This window comes from Lycium barbarum, chromosome 11 (genome assembly GCF_019175385.1).
Source record: "Lycium barbarum isolate Lr01 chromosome 11, ASM1917538v2, whole genome shotgun sequence".
NCBI classification, from domain to species: domain Eukaryota; kingdom Viridiplantae; phylum Streptophyta; class Magnoliopsida; order Solanales; family Solanaceae; genus Lycium; species Lycium barbarum.
The window spans coordinates 6,042,919-6,070,750 of NC_083347.1; the positions used below are offsets into that span (position 1 = coordinate 6,042,919).

General features: G+C 35.4%; 3 protein-coding genes across 3 annotated transcripts; all 3 read right to left on the minus strand.

Moving 5' to 3' along the window:
• Positions 1–158: 158 nt before the first annotated feature.
• On the minus strand, positions 159–7,273 carry LOC132619183 (choline transporter protein 1). Its single transcript, XM_060334138.1, has 9 exons — positions 6,858–7,273; positions 5,615–5,973; positions 5,388–5,533; positions 4,792–4,975; positions 3,556–3,743; positions 2,315–2,671; positions 1,459–1,719; positions 1,132–1,359; positions 159–576 (listed from the first exon to the last, which is right to left on the minus strand). Exons 1-9 carry the CDS (start codon positions 7,049–7,051, stop codon positions 391–393), a joined length of 2,103 nt encoding a protein of 700 aa, XP_060190121.1. The 5' UTR covers positions 7,052–7,273; the 3' UTR covers positions 159–390.
• A 1,654-nt stretch (positions 7,274–8,927) lies between these two features.
• Positions 8,928–13,112, minus strand: LOC132617867 (pentatricopeptide repeat-containing protein At4g21705, mitochondrial-like). Its single transcript, XM_060332935.1, has 2 exons — positions 12,513–13,112; positions 8,928–10,528 (listed from the first exon to the last, which is right to left on the minus strand). The coding sequence occupies exons 1-2, from the start codon at positions 12,825–12,827 to the stop codon at positions 9,335–9,337; spliced, it is 1,509 nt and encodes a 502-aa protein (XP_060188918.1). The 5' UTR covers positions 12,828–13,112; the 3' UTR covers positions 8,928–9,334.
• Positions 13,113–13,672: 560 nt separating this feature from the next.
• LOC132617443 (expansin-A12) lies at positions 13,673–16,954 on the minus strand. Its single transcript, XM_060332446.1, has 3 exons — positions 16,515–16,954; positions 15,399–15,708; positions 13,673–14,377 (listed from the first exon to the last, which is right to left on the minus strand). Exons 1-3 carry the CDS (start codon positions 16,657–16,659, stop codon positions 14,065–14,067), a joined length of 768 nt encoding a protein of 255 aa, XP_060188429.1. The 5' UTR covers positions 16,660–16,954; the 3' UTR covers positions 13,673–14,064.
• Positions 16,955–27,832: the final 10,878 nt, after the last annotated feature.

A 27,832-nucleotide genomic window follows, 5' to 3' on the forward strand; every position in this document is an offset into this window, starting at 1 on the left:
CATTTATAACATTAGCTTGAAGTAGCTGCAGGAACCCATAAACTTCAAATCTCGTATCTAACCTGTTGGATTTAAAATAAAATTTTGAACATTTACTTCAGTATCTTTCTCATTATCCGTAACTTTTCACTGTAGAACTGCAATCCAGAACGAACATGTTAGTGCCAACGGAAACTATTATCATTCGGCATATGCCACACAATATGGAGTGTGCTTAATCTAATTTGGACTTAAAAAAATATTTACATGTAAAGATAAAAAATCTATCAAAATGGCTAAAACAAAGTCAGAAAAGGAGCTGACAAGATAAATTTAGGTGATCAACCATTACACTTGAGGTAATAATATTCAAGCTAATGCATGAGACAATCATTTGGATGATTTCATTGATCATTGTGTGAGTCTTTGCATCTCATTTTGGTCATTCAATGTCTCAATAAGAAGAGGAGGGGCGTATTGGGCATTTCCTTGGTGCTCCTCCGAGTCTTGGCAAAATGAAAGTATTATGGTATCAATTGACATCTCCACAACTGCAAAGAAAAGAGTTGCCACGATGTAACCAAGAAACCAGCAGACCTGCATTAGAAACATGAGTCAAGTTCAGATATACCATACTTAATTATCTAGGAATTTACGCAGAGATGGTTCCAGGATTTGAAGTTTATGGAGATTCGCGCAAAAGGTATAGGCTTCCCGTGAACCCATTCAGTATGCTCTAGATCCGCCATAGTTTACAGAAGATTCATCGAAGAGAAGTTAGATTTGAAGAAGCTTGTTAGCCAACTTCAAAAGTCTGGCAGATGATGTGAGCTCTTTTACCCTTATCCATTTAAATACCAGACGTAGTTCATGAGTCATCATTCATGGAAACACACTCTTTTGAACCTCTAAAACATGTTCACAAGTAATTATCAAGTGAAATCTTCAAACAACGCATTTTCTAAATGATACTATGAAAGTTTTTACATATATATAAGTGTTCTCTCTATTTATAGTTCTATACGTTGCTTGATTTTTAAGTGGTAACAGGAACTGCTCAAAGGATCTCAGCAATTTGGTACTTCTTAGTTTTGTAAAATTAATAGATGCATCTGCTTAAATGGAAAATCCGTCCACAAGAATTAGACTTACCAGCACCGGGAATATTGGAGATGAGATCTTGTTATGTCCAATATTGTACTTGTGAGTATCCAACATGAGAAAAGCAAAAAGTGCACTTGCGAGACTGACACACAGCTTCCCAAGAAATAGAATAACATCGCCAATGACATTCACCTTTCCGATCCGAAGAATGTTGCTGATAATGAGATCAGTTGCAATCTCAGAAGACTTGAAAAAGCTTTTTCCTGTTATCGCTATCTGCAAAAGTATCACAAGCACTATCTTAACTGATGCTGTTAAAATAATCACTATAAGACTTGAGGAATATCTAATGGGATTGCAACTTTTTTTACTTACCAAGATGTAAGCATTACGATTCACACATTTGATGGTCCAACCAATACACCGCAGGAGACATTGTGAGGAATTGTATACCATTCTTCCAAACCAACTTTCTGGTGCAGATTTAGCACCTTTAAGTTTACGCCGAAGTGCTTCAAGTATAAACCTGATAGACTCTATAAATGAAACGAACAGAGAACCAAGAGCAATAGATCCAATGCTGTAACGAGCAAGCCGCTTCATAGAGGAGAACACTGGGAGGAATGAAATTTCTGGCTGCACTTGCAAAAGTAGCAGTTGATCAGTCACTAGAACATACCCCAATACTCCCTCCCTTTCAATTTGTTTGTCTTAGTTTGACTTGGCACGGAGTTTAAGAAAGTAAAAAAGACTTTGAATCTAGTTATTTTTAACTAAACATATGTATAATGTACCAAGATGCCATTAACCTTGTGGTCTTAAACATGCCATGCAGGATGTTAACATTAACGAGTTGCCAAATTAGGAACGAGGCATTCTTTTTGAAACAGGCTTAAAAGGAAATAAAGTAAGAAAAACACATTGAAACAGAGGGAGTACTCTGTTTTACATCAAGAATTTTTTTATCTCAACAATATATGAAATCATTGAAATGGGCTACTGAAGCTGATGGCTGACAAGCATCAAACAACAAACATGATTATGAGAAGAAAAAGCAGAAATTCTGAATGATTTGGAAAATCATCTAGCGAAAAGTGAAAGAAAGTTATGTGGATTAATAAGAGTAGGTTATTAATCTCAGCAAAAGACGAAGTACTTCTGGAATGTATAGATGATATTATTTTTTTGAAACTGATGAAAAGAAATTAAGATAGGAGGATTTATGACCCACCGATGTTCCGCCTCGAGCCCAATAGTATGTAGCGACAGAGCCAGCAATGACTGTTGCAGAGCTTGCCACAAAAAACTGAGTGGCCCAATAGCCGCCAAACAAATGGAAAAAAATTGCAGCAGCAATATGGGAAGTATATTGGATGCTGTAACCGCAGCAACGATCACAGCTCACTCTTTTTGATTTAAGATCATAAGCACAGCAGTTGGTGTTGCAATCATTCTGGACGATCCGTCCAGAACTAAAAAGATAAAGAGCAGCTGCAAACCAAAACATGTAGAAGATTGCTAGGATAGCATATGGAATGATGGGGAAAATTATTAGTGCTTGTACTTCTCCAATGACCTTGGCAGCTACCTGCAATTTAAATTTGCAATCATCATCTTAACTTATAAGTAAATTTATCTAGCGATAAATAGCTTAATACTCAAACCCATGAACAGGAAAACAGTGATACTGTATGAAGTCAATTCTTTCATTATCTAGGAAACATAAGAGTAAGACGAGCTATTTTTCTAGGTGAGCGTTTTGCTACAGAGAGTACAAGACATGTTTTCTTAATGTAATTTTTGTTCTTTTTGTTATTCTGGTGGTAATGTACAAAACCTGTAATACTAAGAAAACAGTCAAACTTGCTTCTTACTGTGTTTCTGCAAATAGGAAAATTTTCTCTGCATGAAAGTAAACTGAGAAATCATTCATAATATCCAGGGTCTACCACATCCGTCTCATGTTTTCTACTCTATCTTGCAAAAGGCATTTACAACACTCTTTTGTGTATGGGGGTCATCATTTCCGTGCAAAACTATCACACAGTGCTATTATTCTACAAGGCTTATTGTATACAGTCATTCTCTATAACAACATTTCACTACTACAACCATGTTTTCTGTGAAACCGTTCTTTCGTGTTATGTTATTATATGTTCTCTATAACAGCATTTGCTATAGCAGACAAAAAATATAGGGACAAAAATTGTTGTTATAGAGAGGTTTGACTGTATTTTTTCTGTAGGTGCAGAATGGGTATGTTCAGGAGGCTGAATCATTGATAGATTTTGTAGAATCCTTCAAATTTTAGAAAGAAGGAACTAAACATTTTGCTTTTTGCTTTTTTCACTTTGGATATATATTACAGCACCATCTGAGTGCTGATTATTAATAAAATTACCCTTTTATGACTCAGAAAAGGACACATAACACGGTGCTATAAAGCTCAGAAAGGGGGAGAGATGGACTTACCTTCAGGACTGAAGTAGCCATAAGGATACGTCGCACTATAGCGATGGATGACAAGACCGAAATAATCATCACAACAGTCATGAAAACAGCAGCAGCATGGAGATGACCTATTTCCCTTGCAGATACGTGATAATACGGATCATGTTCACCAATAATGGGGGAGATAGAGTCGCTCCCAATCCATCCAGCTGGACAGGAAAAAGGATAATTTTGTTAGTACACCCAATGGAAAAATATGTTGTTCAATTACTCAACAAACATAAGATAGAATGCAGTACTATGACGAAATCTTAACATAGCAAAGGAAAAACAAAAAATAGAAGGATCTTTGCATAAGAAAGAAAGAACAATGCTTTATCAAAAAGAAAGAAAGGATTACATCATCAAACTGTTATACGCTTGGTGAATGTGCACAAGAAGCCTTTTTCTAATTCTTTTGTTGATCAGGGCCTTTTTACTATTTATATTATTTATCAAACACTTGAAGTTTCGAAACTTCCAATTTGGACTCATCTGGCCCCTTTCAATTAACTTTAGCATTTAAGGCTTGTTTTTCGGTGTTTCATTAAGGAAATGAAATTGGATATCAGAAAATGGAAGGAAGAAAAAGGAAAGAAGAAGTTATGTTTCCCATGAACCACTCTTATAGCCTGTTTGGCCAAGCTTTTGGGAGATCAAAAGTGCTTATTTTGAAAAAGTGAGGTGTTGGCCAAGCTTTTAAGAGAAAATAAGTGTTTTTGGGGAGTAGTAGAAGTTATTTTTCAAAAGCTAAAAAAAGTAGCAGTACTTATTTGAAAAACACCTCTGAGAAAATACACTTAGGAGCACTTCTTAAAATCTTGGCCAAACACTAATTGCTGCTCAAAAGTGTTTTTCAAATCAATTAGCCAAACACAAACTGCTTCTCACCAAAAACACTTTTTAAAATAAACTGGTTTTAGAAGCTTGGCCAGTCAAGCTAACAAAGGTGACTTGTCTAGTTTTCTTCAACCCTGGGGGAAGGGGGTGGGGATGAAGCCATAAGGCTGGTTAAAAAAATATAAAAGCCAGAATCAGAAGTTCTAACAGTGCTAGGAGCCTATTGGACATAGAACTACAAATAGAAGTATAAAGTCTGTTGGAAGTTACTCCATCTCAATTACAAATTGGATGTAGAACTGAAAGCTGAGATGAATTACAATTAATAGTATGTAACAACTAACAACAGAGGGAAAGCATTAGGAAAGAGAGCCTAACCTTTCAGATAGTAGAACATTGTGACTGAAACTATAAGGGCATTAAAGAGGATGACAGTTATCCAAGGCATTGCAGCTACAAGGTGACGGATCATCAAAAGCCATATCACTGATAGAAACACTGGCAAAATTCCTCCACAAACAATCAACACTCCCCATGACTTGCCAACATCAGCTACATATCTCTGAAAATGAAACTCAAATGTGAAATTTTAACTCTTAAATAACAAAATGTGATACCATAGAGAATACGAGTAAGGTACCAAGTTTGACAAAAATATGCGTTACTCGAACATTTCAGCATTCTGTTCTTTTAGTCATAGGTCAAATGAAACACGTTTGTTGCTTATGAAAATGAATTACACTTTTACTGATTGAAGGAAGAATTCCTCAGGTTTTGTGGATATAAAAAGGAACCTTTTTTTACATGCGCTTATGTGTCTTAATGCAGTTCCAAGTGAAAATGCAATCTACAGCCAATGAAACGAGCAAACTACAACTATCACTATTGAGCGCCTCATTTTTCCATGCAAATTTCAATGAAAACATTTTAGCTGAGTACTTTACAAGTAAAACAAGAGAAGTATGTCACTCGACCTTTAAGACCAATGATCGAGAGTTAATTAAGCCATGAATAGATTTATCAACTGCAATGTCCTCAACAATGTTAACACCACCCATCTCCTTCCAATGCCGCAAAGACACATTTGATGCACGGGCGATAAGCTGGCAGCTCCAATAAACTGGCACACAAAAGGTTAAAATATTAAAAAGAAATTAAACATCTCAAAACACTTGTAATTTGGCCTTCTGTTTACACTTACCATTAACACTTGGAAATATGACAGGGTAGCAAGGACCTTGAAGCTGAAGAGAAGTGTTTCTCAGGTCTGGAGTAAGGTCTGCAAAATAATCATAATTTCTATCGATCCAGTCATCTACCGACAAACGAACGTCGCCTTCTGGATAGTCACACACCCAATTTAAAGAATCTTCAGATGGGATAGGGCAGTCCATCAAGCAAATGGTCCTGGCATTAGAAATCTTAGCCCGATTATCCTTTGAACCACTTTCATAGACTTGATTAGGGTTCACCCAGTATCTGAGTTCCAATTCACGAAGATCAGGATCGGCACCTCTGTCGCCACAAATATTGCCTTTATAATCCAGCCCGTATGTTAGCCTGCCAGAACAGATGCATCAGAAATACAACAGACAAGTATATCCATTGACAAAGGAAAGATATAATTTTTTTTTTTTTTTGGCATGGATAGACTGAAAACAGCTCTTATAATATAATTTTATTTAAAGAAAAGAACCTTTCACAGTAAAGTAAGACAGAATATTTGAAAGATATTGTTGAAGACATAATTAAGTAAATATAAGTGTTCTCTCTCTAAAAGCTTAAACTTTTAGATGCGATAGACACACAATTCAACATGGTATCAAAGCAGACAGTTGTTTAGGTTCGAGTCTCACCGCCACTTATTACCAAAAAGAATTTCCACATTTTGGCCATGAAAAGATGAATCAGGCCACATGTGATAGTTGAAGACATACCTTAAGTAAATAAAAGTAAATCTAAGAGCTTGATGTTATGGTCACACAATTTCTTGTTTCCAAACAAGGAGTTTACATATATCAATCTTTAAGTGATAACTTTGGCCATAAAATTAGGTTCTTTTAGTGACAATCTCAATAACAAAGAGCCAAAAAGGAACATTCTTTTCGACTAGTGGAAAAACTTGTGCATTTTCTACACCCTTCAAAAGACAGAGTCATAAAGAAGGGAATTTTTACATCAGGAAGAGAAAAACAAAGCAACATCTGAAAAAATTTGCAATCAGAAAAATACAACAAAAGAGTAACCTTTCAAAGAAAAGTGAATCAAGCCCAGATTACAGTAACTCAAGATGTGACAAAAAGAACACAAAATAACAAAAAAAAACAACACCTTACACAAAAGACATTAAACTAATAGATCAAAATAGCAAAGACAGCACAAACACATTTAGGACATGGAAAAGAAACAGAAAAAGCAAGCAACTTTATCATTTTGTTTTTTACCTCAATGGGTTTCCTTGGTTGAATCCAAAGCTAGAATTAACAATCATTGCAACCCAAAAAGCAATGAAGATAACAAGAAACACAATATCTCTACATTTCCTGTTGTGTTTGATTATACCATCCCCTATCTGAATTGTACCTCCATCAGTACTTGAAGGGTACCTCCCTATTACAGCTCCTAAAGGTCCTCTCATTTTCACTACACTTAAATCTCTCTAAATTTTCTTCAAATCTTGAAAATGTAATAGAAAAAAAGGTTCATAAAAATGGGGTTTTTGCACACTGATAAAAAGAAGCAAAAAAGGTCAGTTGAATAGTGTGAAAAAGGGACAGGGGTTTAAGGGAATATTTTCTGCTAATCAGTATTGGTTCCACTAAGTACTGATAAAAAAATATTGCTTTTTGTGGATTTAAAGTTAAATAAATTTAAGTGTTAAGACAAAGATTTGTATTGGATATTTTTTTTTTATAAGGGTAAGAAGACAGAATCTAATGCCAGTTGCCAACTAGTTAAAGTGGACTAGTTTGAGTTTCATTTAATTATTTTTTTTCACAAAGTTTAGAAATACCCTTGTAAGTTTGTATAATACAAGAATTGCCCAAAATAAATGCTCTAGTCCCTCAAGATATCAAATATTTGATATTCTTAGAATTAGATTAATTAATATTTTAATTTTAAAAGAAAAAGGCTTTATTTCTGGAAATAATTTTTATTTTTTAGTTATAAAAACAGACACAATGGTGTAAAAGAGCATCCTAGATGAAAGAATAATAATATAAGGTATGAAAAGAAACTATGAGACGAGCAAGTCTATCTCGTTGAAAAAACAAGGGAAGTGTATTAAAGCTTTCACTTTTACGAAAAAACAAGGGAAGTGTATTAAAGCTTTCACTTTGTCCAAGAATAGATTTTTCAACATTTTTACTATTAAAAAAAGATATTGAATAAAAAAGTTGAAATTTTATATGTAGGCGCCAGGTAATATAGATGTTGAATTAAAATGAGATATACAGAATATAATAGTATAAAATATTTATTTGGTAGTAAGAGATTATTTTAGTTTTTTTTTTCAATTTTAACTTTTGCGTTTTAAAAGGAATTGAAGATGAGCTATGGAGAAGGATATTTCTGTCATTTGATTATTTTATTCTGGGATTAAATATCCAAGAATTGTTATCCCACATTATTAGATAAAAATAAACACCAATACTATTATGGTATAAGTAATCACGAAATTGCTCATCACCGGCAAAGTGACAATAAAATTCCAACTAAGTATGAGAATAAATAATCTCATATTTTATTCCAAAATTATTATTCATTATCCTACATAACTAACCATCCCTTTATATGATGCAATTTTAGGAAACACATTTCTCAGCACCGTAAAATCTGGAGTAGTTTGCTAATAGTATACTAATTTAAGTAACAACGAAACGAAACAACTAAAGGCAGTAGCCTCCTTCCTGTTGTCGCTTTGAATTGCTGAATGAAAATGATATATCAACGACTTCAGAATGTTGTGAAGAGTGCAAGATACGGTGTGTCAGTATGTTGGACTGAAACAGCTCAGAAAATTTATCATTTTTTCATAACAAAAATAATCTTAGCTAAAAAATAATTATTATTTTCTAAGGAACTTTTATATATAAATTCACCTTATAATAGTACAGATATTTTTTACTTTCTTTGAAATACCTTTTCTTGAATCTGAGGATCTATCGGAAACAACTTTTTACTTTTAAAGTAGGAGTAACGTTTGTTGCACTCTGCCATGGCCATACCCCATTTGTAGAATTATACTAGATATGTTGTTGTATAATACAAGTACAACTATTAGCTCGCCTATAATACTCCATATAACCTTTTATTTGAGGAAATGAGATCTTTTACCCTCATATAATTTGAATAGATGAAATTGGCCTTTTCAAATCTCTTAGTATGTTTTTTTTTTTTTTTTTCCGATCTCTTATGTTTTTATTTTAACTGAACCTTGGACTTACTTGGCCATGTGAACTTGATGCATTCAGGCTTCAACTTTCAATCATACTGTGTCTTTTTCGAACAAATCAATCGAAGTAATTCTCCATAATTCTCTTTGTGAATAAATCATGAGCTTATTCTAAACCGTTGATGTCAAAATTAAAAAATCAATCAACTTGAAGTACATCCTTTATCTTTGCAAACTCTAGCTTTAGAGAGGAAAAAAAAAAACAAATAAATAACCTTAAACACCTAGTACACCCTGATCTATTTTGGAACAAAAATCTGAACTAGGCTGCAAAACCACCAGTTCTCTCCCCCTAGTTTGACAGCACAAGAAGCAAGCTCGCTGCAATCGTATACCATTAACTGCTCTCCGCAAATCTTCAAGCCCGCTGCATACTCTTTTTTATCTCTCTTTTCTCCAAACAAATGGAGGTGGATAATACAGAAAATGAGAGAGACGCCAGTTTTTTCAGGCCTGAGCAGAAGTTTACTTGCTCTGCTCATAGCTAAGAATTTCTTCGATATCATTCTCTTCTTCTATTCTACTGGGATCTGTGCTTCCAGAGGCATTATGCACGTCTTTATTTCCAGAAACTATTGTCTTTAACGAGCTTCGGAAAGCCTCCAGTTCTCTAGCGTCTTCTGGGTCACTGAGCCAGTTACTTATGCTTGACACTAGATGGGGTTTAGGTCTCCATCCTGGATTTTGTCCTCGTACTGCTATAGCTTCTTTCATGCATTCATAAGCCTTTTCCATCTTATCCACATTTGCATACCCCGCAGCGATGATAGCCCAACTATTGGGGATTGGTGTCTTACCTTTCTTGACAATGCCTTGCAGCATTGTTTCGGCTTTATCAACTAAGCCGTTCTGACAATATCCAATTAGAAGGACATTGGGCACTCTAAAATCATAAGTGTGGCAAGAAGACTCCCACTCCTTTAGCACGGTCTCAGCTGTATCTAGATCACCAAGCTTCACCAATGAACCTAGCATGGTGATGTAGTCCCTGTTAATTTGCTTTTTACAAACAACCTTCTGTACACCCCACAATCTCAACATCTCTTCCTTATTGCCTAGATTCCCATAGTGGGAGATCAAATGATTGTAACCTATTGCATCTTTATGTAGCTCATCTTCTAACTTTTTCAAGAAAACAAGAGCCTTCTCCTTTAACTTAGCTTTTATATAAAAATTAGCCATCATGGAATAGGTTATCCAGTCCACTGATATGAAAGGCTGGCTTTCCATTTCCTCAAGAAGCTTCTCCATACCACTAAAGTCAGCTCTTTCTCCGCGGCAATTCATGCAGATCCGATAGCTGAAGTTATTAGGGGTGACACCATTCTCCTTCATCTCCGATAGCACATCCGAGACTCGCTCGAGTTGGCCAGTACTTCTGTAAAGGCACATGAGATTGTTGTAGACAAGAGTGCTGTAAGCATAACCAAGTTCCTTCATTTTCTGAAAATGGGCTAGGGACTTCTCAACTTGGCCTTGTCTAATATAACAGTTGAAGAGAGCACCATATGTTTTATCGTTCTTCTGTTCGTCTGTTAGGTTATTCAAGTAGCACTCTGCCGCTTCCCAACCATGGACAATGCCAATAAGATCCAAATGCACAGCACAGTCTCCTGACTTGAAAGGGCAGAGACCTCTTACACGCATCCACTCCGAAACCTACATGGCAACAAGCATGCAGCAACAACTTTAGAAACAAGGGCAAAGTCAGATGAAGTAGTAAAATAGTATCAGGACACAGTTCAAGCCAAAAAAGAAGAAAAATTTAAGAGATCATAAGTTGAAACATGTTTCCTTTCTCCCGTTCTACATTCAGATGCACGAGCATTTCCCTTTCTTAATCAATATCTTCTTTGTAAAAAATTAGGATTGTCTAAGAACACTTCATTAACAATCCATTTCTGTTATAACCTGAATCCTATCTTGTTCGGACTCTCCAAAAATGTTCGCACCCATGTTCAATCCTAACAAATTGCACTACTTTTGGAGGATCCGACAAACACCCGTCAACATTTTTTAAGAGTCCGGGCAACCTCAATCAGTTAAGCAGCACATGGGTTGGTTGAAGTCACATGAGCAGACTTCGCTCGGCACCTCACCTTCCATGCCGATCTGGGAATTTATTCCATCTATATATAGATGAGATATGACAGCAAAGGCCGTCAGAATCCAGAATTATCTAAAATTTCTCTTCTTCAATATTTATCTATTCTCACCGATATCTCTCTCTGTTCTTTCCATCCATATTTCTCTCCTCTCTACTCCTTATCCTTCTATCTTCCTTCTTCCTCCTATTATATCTTCGCTTTCGATCTATGCTTCAGATATATCAAGTAGAGATTGATGCCAATTGCCAAGAGCTACTACCGATTGATATAGCTATTTCCTTTAGCTCTCTTTAGTCAGTATCATTGCATTTCATTTGGTTATTGTTAAAATGAGGAATTGGATTTAGTGACCATTAGATCAATTATAACAATTGTGGCGAAGCTGTTTAATTCTATCAATTGAGCCATTGAGATCATTACAATTTCTATGCCTTCTTTTTTTTTTTTTTTTGATAGGTGCAATTTCTATGCCTTCTGCAGATGAAAACTAAAACCAAAGAATACAAGCTCAATCTCAATACTCAAGAGCTGTGTGATCCCTCTCCCCCGAAAACAAAAAGAAATCACTCAAACCAATCAACTTAGGGCTTGTTTGGACATAAGATGTTTTTTTGCTTTTTTCAAATTTTCTTCAAAAAGCTTGTTAAGTTATACATTTTGTCGATTTCTCACTCTAAAACTTGAAAAGAAAAAAAAAATGAAAAACTGGGGAAAAAATCAACTTCAAAAGCTTGTTTGGTTACATATTTTTCACTCCCAAACTTGAAAAGCTGGTCAAAAACAAAATTCTGTGGCAAAACTTGAACATTTTTTCATGTGAAATGCATGTCAAAACACATGTTCAACTTCCAAATACCCTTTCTCAAATTAACTTATTTACCAAATAGCCCTTTCTCAACTTGATTTTAAATATCACGCAGTTCATATCCAAACACCTACTAAACCTCCATCCCAAATTAGTTGGGTCGGCTATAATTAATCCTTCACATTTATTCCACTCTATCTGAGCCTATCCCATTCTAATAACACTACTCCCTCCGTCCCAAAATAATTGAGGATTTAGCCGGTCCAAAATAATTGAGGTTTTTAGTCTATCAAGAAGGTAATCTACTCTTTTTCCAAATTTACCCTTGACACATTCTTAATTGGGAAAATTTCATAAATATACAAGTTGGTCACAAACATTGCAAAAAAAAGCCCAAAACTTAAATTACAAAAAATAGCCCAAAATATACAAACACTTATCCCAACATATAAGAAGGCAGAGAGAGAATAGTTCGGGTCATTTTTTGTAGAATTCAAAAAAGGATCAATTTTGATAGCATTGTTGTCTCAATTAACATACGATGTAATTTTCTCCTCTTAATTCAATGAGCCCTCTTAATGAAGGGTATTTTAGTCAATACAGCGGAATAAGTGAATTCCTTACTCCATGTGTTCAAGTCTAAAACCTCAATTATTTTGGACCGGATGGATGGAGTAATTAAGAAAAAAATGCACGAATTCTTAAAGAAAAGGCAGATAAGAAATGGAACCTGAAGGGCCTGAGAAAACCGTTTACGGCTACGAAGATCACGAACAATACGTTGAAGCTCAATACTTGTGACTTTTCTACCCTCATCAACCCATTGATCAAGAACTGGAATTATGAGATCCGCTTTTCTAACAGGGCTAATCCTGGAAAACAAATTATTACGCTTTGAATTTGAGCAATAAACAACAGTGCAATATGCTCGGATTCTTGGAACAGGGTTGTAAGAAATTAGTCTATTCACTGTAAAAAAATTCATTGAGTTTGATGAGGCCTGTTGTGGTGATACTGTACAACACTGGTTTAAGGTCCCCAACATTGAAATTGTAAAAAAATAGTTGCACAAAGAAGAAAGTTCAGATTTAGGGTTTTAGGCTAATCAAAATCTCTATGTAATAATAATAAAGTAATTGCAATTTGACACTGATGATAAAGTATTAAGGAATATTACTTCCTCCTTATTAGTAGTAAACAAAAAAAAAAAAAAAAAAAAAGGGTAAATTACATTAAACATCTATGTAATATGACTTATATGCAATTTCACCCTCTATATTATCAAAAGTTAATAGATTATAAATTCTTAAATTATCGCTGTTTTGCCAATGTACACCTAAACTATTTGATATTCACAGGAATCTCCGTGAACTATCACGAATTCATATTAAAAATATCCTGAATATGATATGTTACGTGAACAACACGCTCCAAAGAGTTTCAAGTGATATTACACGTGTTTTTTTTTTTTTTTTTGAGTAAATAGGTTTACCCCCTCCCCTAAACTAATCATTTTGATTTATCCTTGAATGCAAAGCGCACTCGCTCTAATTTTTACACCAAACTAAATCATTTTATATAGCAATTAAAATTTAAGTGGAGAATACATATAATTTATCATGGTAAAGTAATAAATATGTGTATATAAAAGAAATGTATCTTGAATTTATTAATTTGATGCAAACATCGAGTTCAAATAAATTTAACCCACAATATCTTATCTTATTTAAACCAAATCTAATTTAAGGTAAATATTTTACTAATGGATGTTGAAAGTATGTTGTTTTATCAAAATAATTACTGAAGTTGCTCGTGGTTGATTTGAAAATAAAGCACACTTACCACTCCACTATTCCTTGTCAACAATGTTAACTATCATCTCCAATCACTTGGAAGAAAAGATCCCCAAAAAATAAACCTTCGAAGAAATTAAACACCAACACATCATCTCCTTGCTCATTCTTGAGACTTGAGATTACATTAATTAATGAAATTAGTAAATATACGAAGCTTGTCACGCTCTCATATTCTCGAGCCTGACAATTACATCCCGAGACATTAATACATTAAAAATCTTGAAACATTATTCATCGCATCGACTAATTCCAATATATATAATGAAATCGTCATGCAAAATAAGGCGTAAAAAATTATAACAATTTTTTTTGAATAACTTAGCATGTTCATGAACCATCTAAAAAAGCTCAGGCCGTGAACGTGCATAATTATAATATGTAGGTTAAATATAAGCTTCTAATTAGACCTCAAGTATGGTATTTAGTTTAATAGAACTGTCTGCGTGAGGCAAAAGTCTGTCCAAATCTCCATGCAGAAGGTACAACGTTGATGAACTCCATGGTCTTGCCATCAACTAAAGTGAGTCTAAACGACAGCGTTTGTGATCGAAGGTCATTGTGACTTTGCCAATTGACACCCCAATTTCTATACATGGGAATCCAGTTTCTTGTTCTTGAGCCTCTAATGGAAACACTCTTAATATCACCACTACCACCCACATTAGATATCATCACCATGTTAAACTTTGCTTGTCCTTTTAGAGTGAAACGTACTCCTCCTCTCCTCCTGCATGCCACCCTGCAAAAAAAAAAATATATATCAGTATTGAATATTAGGGACGGAGCTACAGTTCTGATTACGCTTTCGGCATAACTCAATAGTTTTAGCCCAGACTTTGCATTTGTGTTTAAAAGTTCATTTAATATGTACAGGCTGACCTCTTTATAACAACCATCATCTGTAACATAATTTCACTATAACAACCATGTTTTCTTTAGAATAAATTTTCATGGTATAATATACTCCGTTATAGAGAGATTTGATAGTATAAATAATTCATCCATAATTCAATAAGTTGCCTTTTCAGAATTTATAAATCCAAATACTCAAAATCGTTGCCTTCCCAATAAATGTTGAATATATAAAGTAAATGTGCTTAAAGGTGCTATGTATATATTAAAAATATACAGAAGTTGTTGATCCTGTTATAGACTGTAGTGTGATTCTATTGTAGGCTTTATTCTTGGACAGGAAGCAAGTTGCTCACATGCGAATTATTCTTTTCTCTACATGTTGTCTTTTCGTTTTCTTTAGTCTTACAAGTTACAATGTACGTAGCATTTGAAAAAAGGGGGACTTTGACTTTATTAACCAACGTCCATAAAGTACAGTCATATCACTTGGAATTATAGATAGTTAAATTGGGAATGAAAGTAAATAACTTTTTATAACAAGTCGTAAAGACATCTTCTAGGAGAAAAGTGTTATCGATCGAACATTACTTTCCCGAAAGAATTCACCAATATATACATAAATAATATTTTCTGCGGCATTATGGGTTTTCTTTCGAGTATATTTTAACGGGAATCAATAACATATACTCCTATTTTGGAGTGTAAGTTGCCAACCTAAAACAATTTTTTGAAACAAGGATATATATACAGTTAACCCCTTTAATTTGGAATAGAGTAAATCCATTTTTGATGACACCGAGCTTCAAGATAATGAAAAAAAAACCATGATTCGAATTGATAGTATAAAATTCTACGTATATCACTGATTATTATAACTACTTAAACAACAAGGTAAAGTGTATTACCTTGTGTAGAGAATAGGAACAACGCCTTCATTGCCACGTCGAGCAATGCGGAGGAAAGCAGGCATGGACATGTCAAAGTGTTGGCGCGGTGCATCGCACCACCCTCCGTGGTTGTTCGGAGGGCAGAAATTGGTGGCCGTCACCGTGACGGCCCCGTGTGGGAGGCACCACCTGCGATCAAGATTGCGGTTGCACCTCACTCTATAGCAAGCTCCACATGCTTGTCCATTTCTGAACAAAGCACTACTCAATGCTGCTGTGTTTACTCCAAATCCGGCGTGATACGGGTTATCGTAACCACAAGCTCCACCTAATGACCAATCAATTAGGAATTAATTATAAGCTTATAGGTTGTACTTCTTGGTACGTCTAACGAAAGAATTTTATCATCTTAGTATAGGTGAAGGATAGTACGTGTTATATACAGGTGGCAAAATCGAAGCCAACTTTAGTAACATATTCAATCTGTTCAAGTTAGGTGGATTCAACTATGACTCATTTGTTTACTTAATCGAGCATATTGAACTCGACCTATTATATACTATTGATCAAAACAGATCAAAATATATAGCGTAATTGACATGTCAAAATTGCAACCGAAAAATACAGAATCAAATTTGGATACTGAAAATTATGTGAAGAATTTAAGAAAATTATATTAACTTTCACATTGTGTATTTATTTTCTTTCAAAAATCAATATAAAAGGGATGAAAGTTGTATCATGTTGAGTGAATTGGATTATAACCCTTTATGTGATCGATCTTGACAATATTAAGGCATGAGCGAACTTTTGGAAATTGGGTTATATATATGACTAGTTTATTTGATGTCATGCTTTGACGCTACTCACATTTGGAAATTGGGTTATATATGTTATGACCCGACTCACATTTGCCGTAATAAGAAAGTTAACAACTGAACGTTGAGCTTAACTCAACCTCAAAGGATGTCTAGGACAATATAACAAGACAAATTTTCATCTTATACCGATGTGGGACTATTAACATTTCCCGGAAAATATATTGTGTTCTAATTCGTATAAGAATTTCATGATATCCAAACATCTATAATATATGCAATTATGCATGCTACTATAATTTATCGAGCTGCTTACCAAAGGTGCTGGGATCTTGATTGACTCCATAAAAAGTTGCGTGACCATTAAGCCAATTTTGGGCATTGATCTCCTCAATAAACAAATTACAAGTAAACAACAAAGCAAACCCCCAAATCGAAATACAAGGAACAAGTTTCTCCATAACCTTGAAACTTTCAAAGCGGAACAAGAATGTACTAAGATATTTCTTGGGATTGAAGTAAATGAAGATGATGACTCGATTACTGCATGAATGAACGTGCCTATATTAACCCTTTTATAGACTTTTGATTCCCCAATTTCAAACAAATCATTAATGCATACTACAGAGTGTAGCAGTAGGAAGAAATACGCGGTTGTCGGTGATTACTTATAATAGAAACTTAATTATTCTTGCTCCAAGTACTACGAATTAGCAAAAATGATTATGTTTTAGTAGTAGTAATTAGCATTTTTAATTTGGCGTCCACAAAAATGACACCTAATATGATCAGACTATACTTCACCCCTTTATCTTCTCCTGCATTGCGCCACTTCATTTAAATCTTGTGTACTTCTAAGATAATTGATTTTTGCGAAAGCCAACAATGTATTACATTTTTTTCAAAGTTAACCTTTGCTAACAAATGCTAAAAATAAATTTCTACAAATTGTTTATATTTTTATGAGTAAATTTGAGAAGAGATAAATGTTTATATAGTCAATGACATTCTTAATTAATGTTTCAAAGTAGCTTTCTTATTATTAGGTGTGCAAAAGGCTAAATATCAAATAAGAAGGACCGGAGAGATTATTATTATTATTATTATTATTATTATTATTATTATTATTATTGTTATTGTTATTTTTGTTACTGCTGTTGCTGTTGTTGTTGTTGTTGTTGTTGTTATTATTATTATTATTATTATTATTATTATTATTATTGAGAAAGTTCAAAACAGTATGCGCGTTTGTTTTTGTTGACATCCCTGGAGATAACGGAAGTGTACGTAAAAGTTTGTTAAAAAATGTTCAAAATAGACAAGAAGAAAGCAAGAGCATGTGACAGTTCAAGAAAATCTGTCATATTGCATTTTTCGGTGATTCTCCGGTCTGCTGCTAACGATAATATGAGCAGCCAAATTATATTCACACTAATGAATTTAGGTTATCTTAGTCAGTCGATTGATACAACTCCATTAACTTAATATTGTTTGTACTTACGGAGTATGACTTTTCTCTCTTTCCGGGTATTTTCTTTTCATTAATTTATACAAATAAATCTTTGTTCAGAGAACTTGATATCCTGCTGAAGGCTGAAGGCACAAATAATACTTAAGTAGATATTTAGATTAAATCGGATATTGCATAGATTAAGTAAACTATATATAAAAATAGATAATAAGGTGCATACATGTATAAGCATATTGTTTGTACATACGCAGTATGACTTTTCTCTCTTTCCCGGTACTTTCTTTTCATTAATTTGCTGAAGGCAAAAAGAAAAGATAACATTTTCTTGGAATTGAATTTGAATAAAAATTGTAGTAGATGGAATCATGGAATAACTGAAATCTGGTTTGTCTTCGCTGCATGGATTATCTAAACAAGAACTCTTGATCATCGTAATTAGTAAGCAATCAATTCACGACGATGAAAAAGAACTGGATCTCCTCAGATAGGCCCGTGGAATATGACTACTGTAAGATCAAGCATACCATGAGAATAAAAGGCACATATGTTAGTTTAGAGACTTATCGATTGCATATTCGTATGGCTCATTTTGTAAGAATCAAGTGTTCCAACAAAAAACGGAGAAGCATATATCTTGTGGCAAATGGTCTCGTTAAATTAAAATTAGCCTGCGTTTAATTCTGTTCTTATACAGTTAGTCTAGTAAATACCTGCAGGTGGAAATCTCTTGGTAATTCGTATACACACAGTTACATTTAGTACAAGTAGTAGTTTATTACTACTATGAAGTGAAATCGAATATAGATAAACAAGCGCCGCAACCCCATGTTGCCCTTCAGCTTTCTTCATTACCTTCTAATTGAGTCCGGCGCCAAAATGGCACCTTTTTGGACGTTGAAGACAAAAATGGTATGTCTTCTTTTTTTTATACCAAAAGGGGCATTTCGTTGGTTATCCAACGAAATGTTAACCCCATTTAACATTTTCCGTCAAATGTTAAAAAAAAAAAAATGCATTTCGTAACATAGTTGGCGAAATGCATTTTTTTTTTTTTAACATTTGACACCAAAATGTTAGCTGGTGTCAAATGTGGCGAAATGCAATTTTTTTTTTTTTTTTTTTTTGTACATTTGACACCAAAATGTTAGCTGGTGTCAAATGTTAAAAAAAATAAAAAAAAAATGCATTTCGTTACATACCTGGCGTGTTATTTTTTTAATGCTTTATTTTGAATATAAATCTAATTCAATTAGATAAAAACATAGTTAAAAGATATAGGAGAAAGAGTAGTTGTAAATTGGTCAAAGAGTAGTTGTAAATTGGTGAAACTTTAGACAGTCATAACTTTGCGCTCGGATATCCGATTTATGCAAAAAAAAAAAATTGATTTTGCATATTTTTTCGAGATCTAGCCGTGCAAACCGCCGTTTGGCCGGGCCGATTTTCTAGAAAACCTCTTTTTTCCCTTCCAATTTTAATTTCCCCCCAAATTGGCGGGAAATTTTCAGTTTTCTTTACTTATAATATGATGATGCGCAATAGACTTCAACATAAAAATTTCGGAGTAATGTAGCTATGAATGTCAATTTCACTTATGTGGTTTTAATTTTTGAAAATAAAGCTGACTAATTTTCTCGACATATAAAGTTCTATAATAACCTAACAAAAATATAACACTTAAACCTAAAGTTTCCAAAACTACTGCAGTAAAATACTGCTTTATACAAAAAATAATCTGTAACGTGTGTTTTTTTTCTAAGTTTCCTAAAATAAAATTATGAAAATATAAATTTTTGATGCAATTTTATTCTACTATACCCAATTTATTTATTTATTTTAGTTAGAAAACCTAGCGAAATACAAAAAAAAAAAAAAATTGCATTGCATTTCGTTACATAAATGGCGAAATGCAATAACACAGTAAAAAAAAAAAATTGCATTTCGCCATGTATGTAACGAAATGCAATGCAATTTTTTTTTGTATTTCGCTAGGTTTTCTAACTAAAAAAAACATTGCATTGCATTTCGTTACATACATGGCGAAATGCAATTTTTTTTTTTTACTGTGTTATTGCATTTCGCCATGGATGTAACGAAATGCAATGCAATTTTTTTTTTTTAGTTAGAAAACCTAGCGAAATACAAAAAAAAAAAAAAAAAAAATTGCATTGCATTTCGTTACATACATGGCGAAATGCAATTTTTTTTTTTACTGTGTTATTGCATTTCGCCATTTATGTAACGAAATGCAATGCAATTTTTTTTTATTTTTTTTTGTATTTCGCTAGGTTTTCTAACTAAAAATAAATAAATAAATTGGGTATAGTAGAATAAAATTGCATCAAAAATTTATATTTTCATAATTTTATTTTAGGAAACTTAGAAAAAAAACACACGTTACAGATTATTTTTTGTATAAAGCAGTATTTTACTGCAGTAGTTTTGGAAACTTTAGGTTTAAGTGTTATATTTTTGTAAGGTTATTATAGAACTTTATATGTCGAGAAAATTAGTCAGCTTTATTTTCAAAAATTGAAACCACATAAGTGAAATTGACATTCACAGCTACATTACTCCGAAATTTTTATGTTGAAGTCTATTGCGCATCATCATATTATAAGTAAAGAAAACTGAAAATTTCCCGCCAATTTGGGGGGAAATTAAAATTGGAAGGGAAAAAAGAGGTTTTCTAGAAAATCGGCCCGGCCAAACCGCATCTCGAAAAAATATGCAAAATCAAAAAAACAAATTGCATAAATCGGATATCCGAGCGCAAAGTTATGACTGTCTAAAGTTTCACCAATTTACAACTACTCTTTCACCAATTTACAACTACTCTTTCTCCTATATCTTTTAACTATGTTTTTATCTAATTGAATTAGATTTATATTCAAAATAAAGGATTAAAAAAATAACATGCCAGGTATGTAACGAAATGCAATTTTTTTTTTTTTAACATTTGACGGAAAATGTTAAATGGGGTTAACATTTCGTTGGATAACCAACGAAATGCCCCTTTTAGTATAAAAAAAAGAAGACATACCATTTTTGTCTTCAACGTCCAAAAAGGTGCCATTTTGGCGCCGGACTCCCTTCTAATTTGTTGCAGCTGGCACTAATCCTCATTGAACTGGTTTACCCCCGGATTGTGGCTAACAATTAAATTTGTAAGTGGTGAATAGAATATGTGGGTGGACTTATTCTTTTGAGATTTGAGATTATATCGCGTGTGTGTGTGTGTATATATATATATATATATATATATATATATATATATATATATATTAGTAAGTAACAACAAATACTATTGAGCAATAACTATAGAAACTAGAGAGGAAGAGTTATCAAATGCTGTGAGTTGGTCCGGTTTGGAGTGAGCTTCCTTTAACTGAGCCAAAGTACTTGAAGAAATAATTATGATCCTTTGTTGATTACAATTACTTGAATAGTGAAAAGCTAACCTAAAAAAGGAAGGGGTAGCCCTCTATTTATAGGTAATCATAAATGGACCTTAGTACAATGTAAAAAAGCCTTTCTAAAAGAAAATCCTAAAATGGATAAGGCTGATCCGTACGGTCTGACACCCGTACCGTTGTTAGCGCAAATGGGGGGAACGGTTGGGTGGCGCGTGGCCACTCCATAACTGATTATCCGGACCTACATCGGTTGTGCTCATTTAGGTTCGGGTCTACCATGTCCGGTAAAATACCTTCGACATTGAAGCAGAGTTGAACGCGTCCGTGCCCATTCGGACCTGCTTTTTACTCTGGTCCCATCGGACACAAGTTGACCCGATTTTTACCGTATACAGATAGTCCCCACACTTTTCGGATCAGAGTTTCACCTAAGTGACGGGAAGTGGAAAAGACCCTTCGGGTGACTTCCTTAATAAGTTTATTCTTGCCTCGAAAATAAGCAAGAATCGTAACGTCTCTTCACGCCACGTCCTTCTAACTTTGGCCACGTGTCTCATTCCGAATGGCCAACTTTTATAACCGCCTCAGGGTCACGTCGCTTCAAATCACATCTCATTAAATTTCGGACACATGTCCTTTCTTGATTGGATCGCTTTGGAAACCGTCACAGTGATCCGTCTATATAAGGGAGTTACAGTTACATTTTTCACTTTTCACCTCTCACTTTCATCTTTTCTTGACTCCACTTCTTTGCTTTATCTGCTTTGTGATCTCGAAATATCCTTATCTTCAACCATCAAGTCTTCAAATCTTCATCTCTTTTGAACCAAACCTTCATATCTTCAAGCCCAGACCTTCATATCTTCATTCCAAGCCTTCGTATCTTCATCCAAGACTTCAAATCTTCATATCTACTCTTCATAAATTCATACTTGATCAAAATGTCAATGAACACTGACTCTACTTCCCAGAACATACCCTCGACTTCTTCCCCGAATGCCGAACCAGCTTCCAAACCCAGCGGTAAAGTACCTCTTCAACCCACGGCTAAAGACATAATACCGTCGAAGCCTAATTATAACCATGAATTTGTTGTTGAAAATGCAGTGGAGACATCGGACCGGGGTTTTGACGTGAGGCGTTACCCCTTGTCAATCAAAGAAGATCACCTTTCTCGGGTTCAAGCCGAGTGTGGATGGGACAAACATCCGGTACAAGTTTTTGCTCCCGGTGATGACGAATCCATTACCGACTGTAAGGAAGGGTTTCTATACGTTTATACGTATCCGTTTACTCTTAAGCTTGACCCCCCGATTGATCCGGTCATTCTCGAAATGTGCCGGACATATAATGTGTGCCTCGACTAAATTGGCCCGAATATCTGGAGGGTCGAGGCCTGCCTTCATCTTTTGGCAAACAACGTCAATAAGGAGTTTACGCTGGCGCATTTTATTCGGTTATATTGCCCGAGGATCTTTCGCGGAGGTGTGATAAAGGTCTCCAAACGAGGCCGAAACCCGATCCTTTCCCGCATCGACGAGGACAGAGACTGAGGGTGGCTCGAGCGTTTTGTCCAGGTTAGGACCACAGATATCATTCTGGCTGAGTATATGCCTTTTACTGAAAAATGGAATGATAAACGTGAGTTTCTTAGATGTGTTTCCTTTGCGTGTATTCGAGCATTTTTTCTCTTCCTTTTCTGAAATTTTCAATATTATAGCCGAAGCATGGTGTCACACCCTAATCTCGCTAAGGTGTGATGGGCACCCGACCCTTACTTAGGGCCGAGCGAACCCGCTGACTCTTACTTCATACATAATCGCTTAGGACTCTTAAGTCAAACAAAAATGAAATACATAATAAGGGCTTTCAGAAACATTCTTTTCGTCGTTCTCAGGTCAAACAAAATTTGTAATCATATGGAATTTATAACATAACGCAAAATGACACATCGGCTGGTGGAGCCGCTTACAAGAATGACATTCTATACCCACGACTCTGTCTGCAAAGTCTCTAACATCAATCAGAAATCATAACATATATACTCAGACTCGGCATCACTCCGGAAGGAAATGGAGCTCGCCAATCCCGCTGGAACATCTTCTAGCAATGTCTTCTACTCATCTGGGTGTACCTGCGTGACATGAAACGCAACCCCGAAGAAAGGGGGTCAGTACGGAATATGTACTGAGTATGTAAGGCATGAAATACAGTAAAGAGGATCATAACTGAAACAGAGATTTACCAAAAACAAGTATGACTTTTAAAAGCATCAATGCACTTGCCTTTTGAAATGAAAATCATGCATACATTATCAAATACCGTACCCGGCCCAGTATGGGACTCGGTAGATAAAAATCATGTCATCACATTATCATGTCATCATGCATGCTTATATATAAATATATATACCGTACCCGACCCTCTAGTGAGGGACTTGGTGAATGAAGTCATACTGTACCCGGCCCCCATCATGGGACTCGGTGCCATAATCATATCATCATATACATATACCGTACCTGGCCCATCATGGGACTCGGTGCCATAATCATATCATCATATACATATACCGTACCCGGCCCTCTAATGAGGGACTCGGTGAACAATGCAGTGGAATATACACGATAACATATCCTGGCCCGGGACTCAGTGAAAGATACATTGAGGCATACACGAGCAGAGTAGTGAGAAACTGTATGCACATAAATCAAATTTTAAGACTCGATGAATAAGTACTCAAAACGACACTTGAAGGATCACAAACACGTTTCGGGTCAATCCGAGTTAGTATAAGAAAGTTATGGACATTTTTGTACAGAAACCTCTACGAACGTTTCAGAAGCTATCTTTGGAAAATCAAAGCAATAGTCATATCAAGTACCTTTCGAATATCGTTATGGATCAAATCAAAATAGAACTTTTTGAGCCACACAAATGTATCAAGACATAGCAAAACGGTTTTCGGGAGTCAAGAACATTAGTCATCCTAGTGGCTCTAAGAATAGGAGTTTCTTTGAAATCATACATATACATTGTCTGTTCGTTTCACAAGGATCATGCCAAAAGAAAGAAAGGGTAAGCCTTACATACCTGTTCCACGTCCTATTAGCTACGCTTGTTCGTCCAAGCTTACTAGTCTACATTCAAGAGAATTGATACAATCATTAAACACATCGTCACACACTTGTCTTAGTCTTTCAAATAAATTCATTTATAGTCTACCGAAATTTCGGCAGCATTTCCCCTGTAAATGTCACACCCCGAGAATTTAACTCAGCCAAGTTATCAATCAACAATCCGAGAATTCAACTCGGCCAAATTATCAACAACAATCCGAGAATTCAACTCGGCCAATTTATCAACAACAATCCGAAATCTTCCAAACTTAATAAGGACAACAACAACACATTCCTTTCTTCCAAATTCATGAACTACACCAACAATCTACACATTAACAACTTCATCAATCAATCCAAAATGCATTTTAACATTATTAACTCCTTTTACATAATTCGACGAAATTTTACTTATATTCAATTCAATCACAACAACCCAACTTTCAATCTTCCAAACTCAATAAAGTCAACACATTTCTCACTTCCAAATTCATGAATTATATCTACAACCACACGTTGACAACATTATCTACACAAATACAAGAAACCATACTAACGTCACATTAACTTCTTCAATAATTTCTCAACGATTACAACTTCATTTCAAACCATCAAACCTTCATTTTTATTATGCAATCCACAACAACAACAATCAAACTACTAAATAAAATCAATTCATCTTATCTTATCAAAACACTCTATATTCGGCCATGACCTCCATATCCATATTTCATGAATTTCATCCATTTCTACCTACTACAATACTCACAAATCATCCATAACACATGTAAAAGAAGATTGAACACATACTTTTCTCCACTTATCTCTTCACTCGGCTAGGGGTGTATATTGCACAAATGAATGATTTGATTGCTCCAACAACTCCTTCATGTTAATAAGGACCTTCCAATTGGTTGGATTGCTAGAAGAAAATAATTTTTCTTGATCAATTTCATGGACACCAATGTTTGGAGCCATGGCCGAATGCCCCTATCTTTTTTTCTTTTTTTTTCTTCTTCTCCAAGCTTCTTGTCTTGAAAGATGAATATGTCTTATTTTGCCACCACTTATCTATATATATACTTAGCTCCCTCTAATATTAAGTGGACACATGCCCCCCACTCATGGCATGAGTTAATTGGCTAGCCATGGGTGGGAACCACACATGAGCCACACGGCCAAGAGTGGTCCTTCCATGAACTTTCTTGAATTTTTTGTGAAATTCCCATTTTTCCCCTAGCCTTCCACAATATTACCATGAACCACCTTGTGAATTTCCCTTTTTACCCTTAGCCTTTCTCAATATTTCCATACTAATAAACAACTTGGATATTAAAATAACTTTGGGACATAGTCTTGCCCTTAACTTACCACGACTATCTTAAGATATCCGAATGTACAAAATACGGGATATAACACATGGATTCCTAATGCTATTGCGGGTTTCCCTGAGTGGATTGAAACAATCATCGGCCAACATAGGCATGAAGAATGGACATGGGCAGATTTGTCCCGTGATCGGTGGGTTGCAAGTTATCTAAGACCTCTTGTTTCAGATTCGGACAAGGAGAAGATGGAAGGACTCCCGTGGAAATGTCTTATAAACGAGGGCATGCATACTAGCAATCGGGTAAGCATTTTTACGTATTTTTACAGCACCGATGTATGATTCTTCATTTTCGTTTAAGGGTCTTTATATCTTTGTTTGTTTTACTTTTGCAGAGTGTCGTGCTTGTAAATGAACGCTTCGTCCGAGCCCAACACTTAGTGAATGATTTAAAGGCCCAACTATATGCTTAGGGTCGGGAGACCGAGAAGTTCAAACTTCTCTTGCAGGAAAAAGAGGATCAACTGAGCCGGGGAGTCGCTCCGCCGAATCTTCAATTCGAGCTTGAGGCAGCCAAAGTTGAGAACCTCCATTTAAAGGCCGAACTCAATGATGCAGTCAAACAGAACAAGCTCCTGCACGGGGATAACAAAAACCTTAGCCGAGAGAACGCTAATTTTGCTACCAAACTCTGTGAGTTTGAGGCTACTATCACCCAACTAAGAGGTGAGCTTAAGTCGGTCAAGGTCGAGGCTGAGAAAGCGATAGAAAGGTTTGTACAGCTCGAAGACGAAAGAACCGTCGAGAAGGAGAAGCTGAGGATAATCGAAGAAAAGGCTGAGACTCGCGCCTGGATCAGTAATGAGCTTAAGAGTCAGCTCGAGGATACTATCGTGGCCAACGATGCTCTTCACACCGAACTGGCATCTGTCAATGAGGTTCGAATTACTCTAATTGACGTGAAGTCCGAGTTAGAGAAGAAGCTGAAGAAAGCTCAGGCCGACCTGGATGAAACTCTTAATGATATAGTGGCCGCCGAGGCTCGTTCTACACTCTTAGCTGAGCATGAATGGTGGAAATCCTAAAGGATGACCCTTGAGCAAGTTGAACGGGGTATGGAGAATATCTCAGCTCGTATACTCGATGCAAGGATGGTCGAAGACAAGGCTAAGAAAGCTCTCGAGGATAGTTCCGAGGATGACTCCGAAGAGACCATTTCTGAAAACTCGGGTTCCTCTAACACCGAGTAAAATAGGGCCTGTACGAGCCTTTTTTATTTTTTATTTTTGATCATGTAAAAATCCTAAATGTAAAGCTTCGGTTTGCTATGCCATATATGAAATGCATGTTTATTTTTTGCCATTATTTTCTTCGATTTTTGAGTCGAATATAATTTATGATATTGCTTTGAGCGTTTGCTTCGTAATGGGTGACCGGGTCTTGGCCCTAAGCTTTTTATCCGAATTGAGCCAATCTTAACTCGTCAGTTATGGGCTTCATTTTGTTCGGTTTTACCTCTGACCGAAGGTTTATAGATGGCTTACCCGCAGGGCTTTTTTATGCTCTGTGAATTTAGACGTCTCCGACTTACCTAAGGCATTTAAGTCGAGGTATTTAATTATTTGACCTTCTTCTGACTATTTGTTTTTAGTAAGTTAGGTTCGGGTACCATAACCTTTATGCCTTTGTCAATTTTATGACGACAGTCCCCACTCGTGCGTTAAATTTAACAAAAGAACGAATTTATGACATACTTTTTGGAAGTACTTGTCTTCATATTTCGAATGCTTATCTCATACAAAACTACGGATTTCACCCGATCCCTTATGCTCTTTGCCGTAGCAACACTACCCGGGCACGATTGGTTTGATCGTTTGGCCCTTACATTGAAACCTAATGCAAAAGGCTCGAGTATTTAGAAAAAACAAAAATTGTTCAGATCTTGACTTCGTTTCTTGTTTTGCTTCGCTGAGCTCTTCTTCGGTCTTGGTGGGGGTATAGTGTAGTCCCCTAGTATTTGTTTGAGAAGTATGAACGGGGAAATACTATCCAATCCCCGATGTTTAACTGGCCTCAGACTTATGGGCTCTAAGCCTCATCTTCATAGGGTAAGACGTTGTACTTGTTACCTCGTTAAAAACCTTGCCAGAAAACCACTTTGGGATAAAACCGGCCTAAGGAAAAGAGTGCAATACGTGTTTTCAGACCTAGCTCTAATACCTTCGGAATTTATCTCGATATGATTTCTGCAAAAAAATATAGGTGGCAATTTTTAAAATAATCACAAGGGTTAACAGACCATAC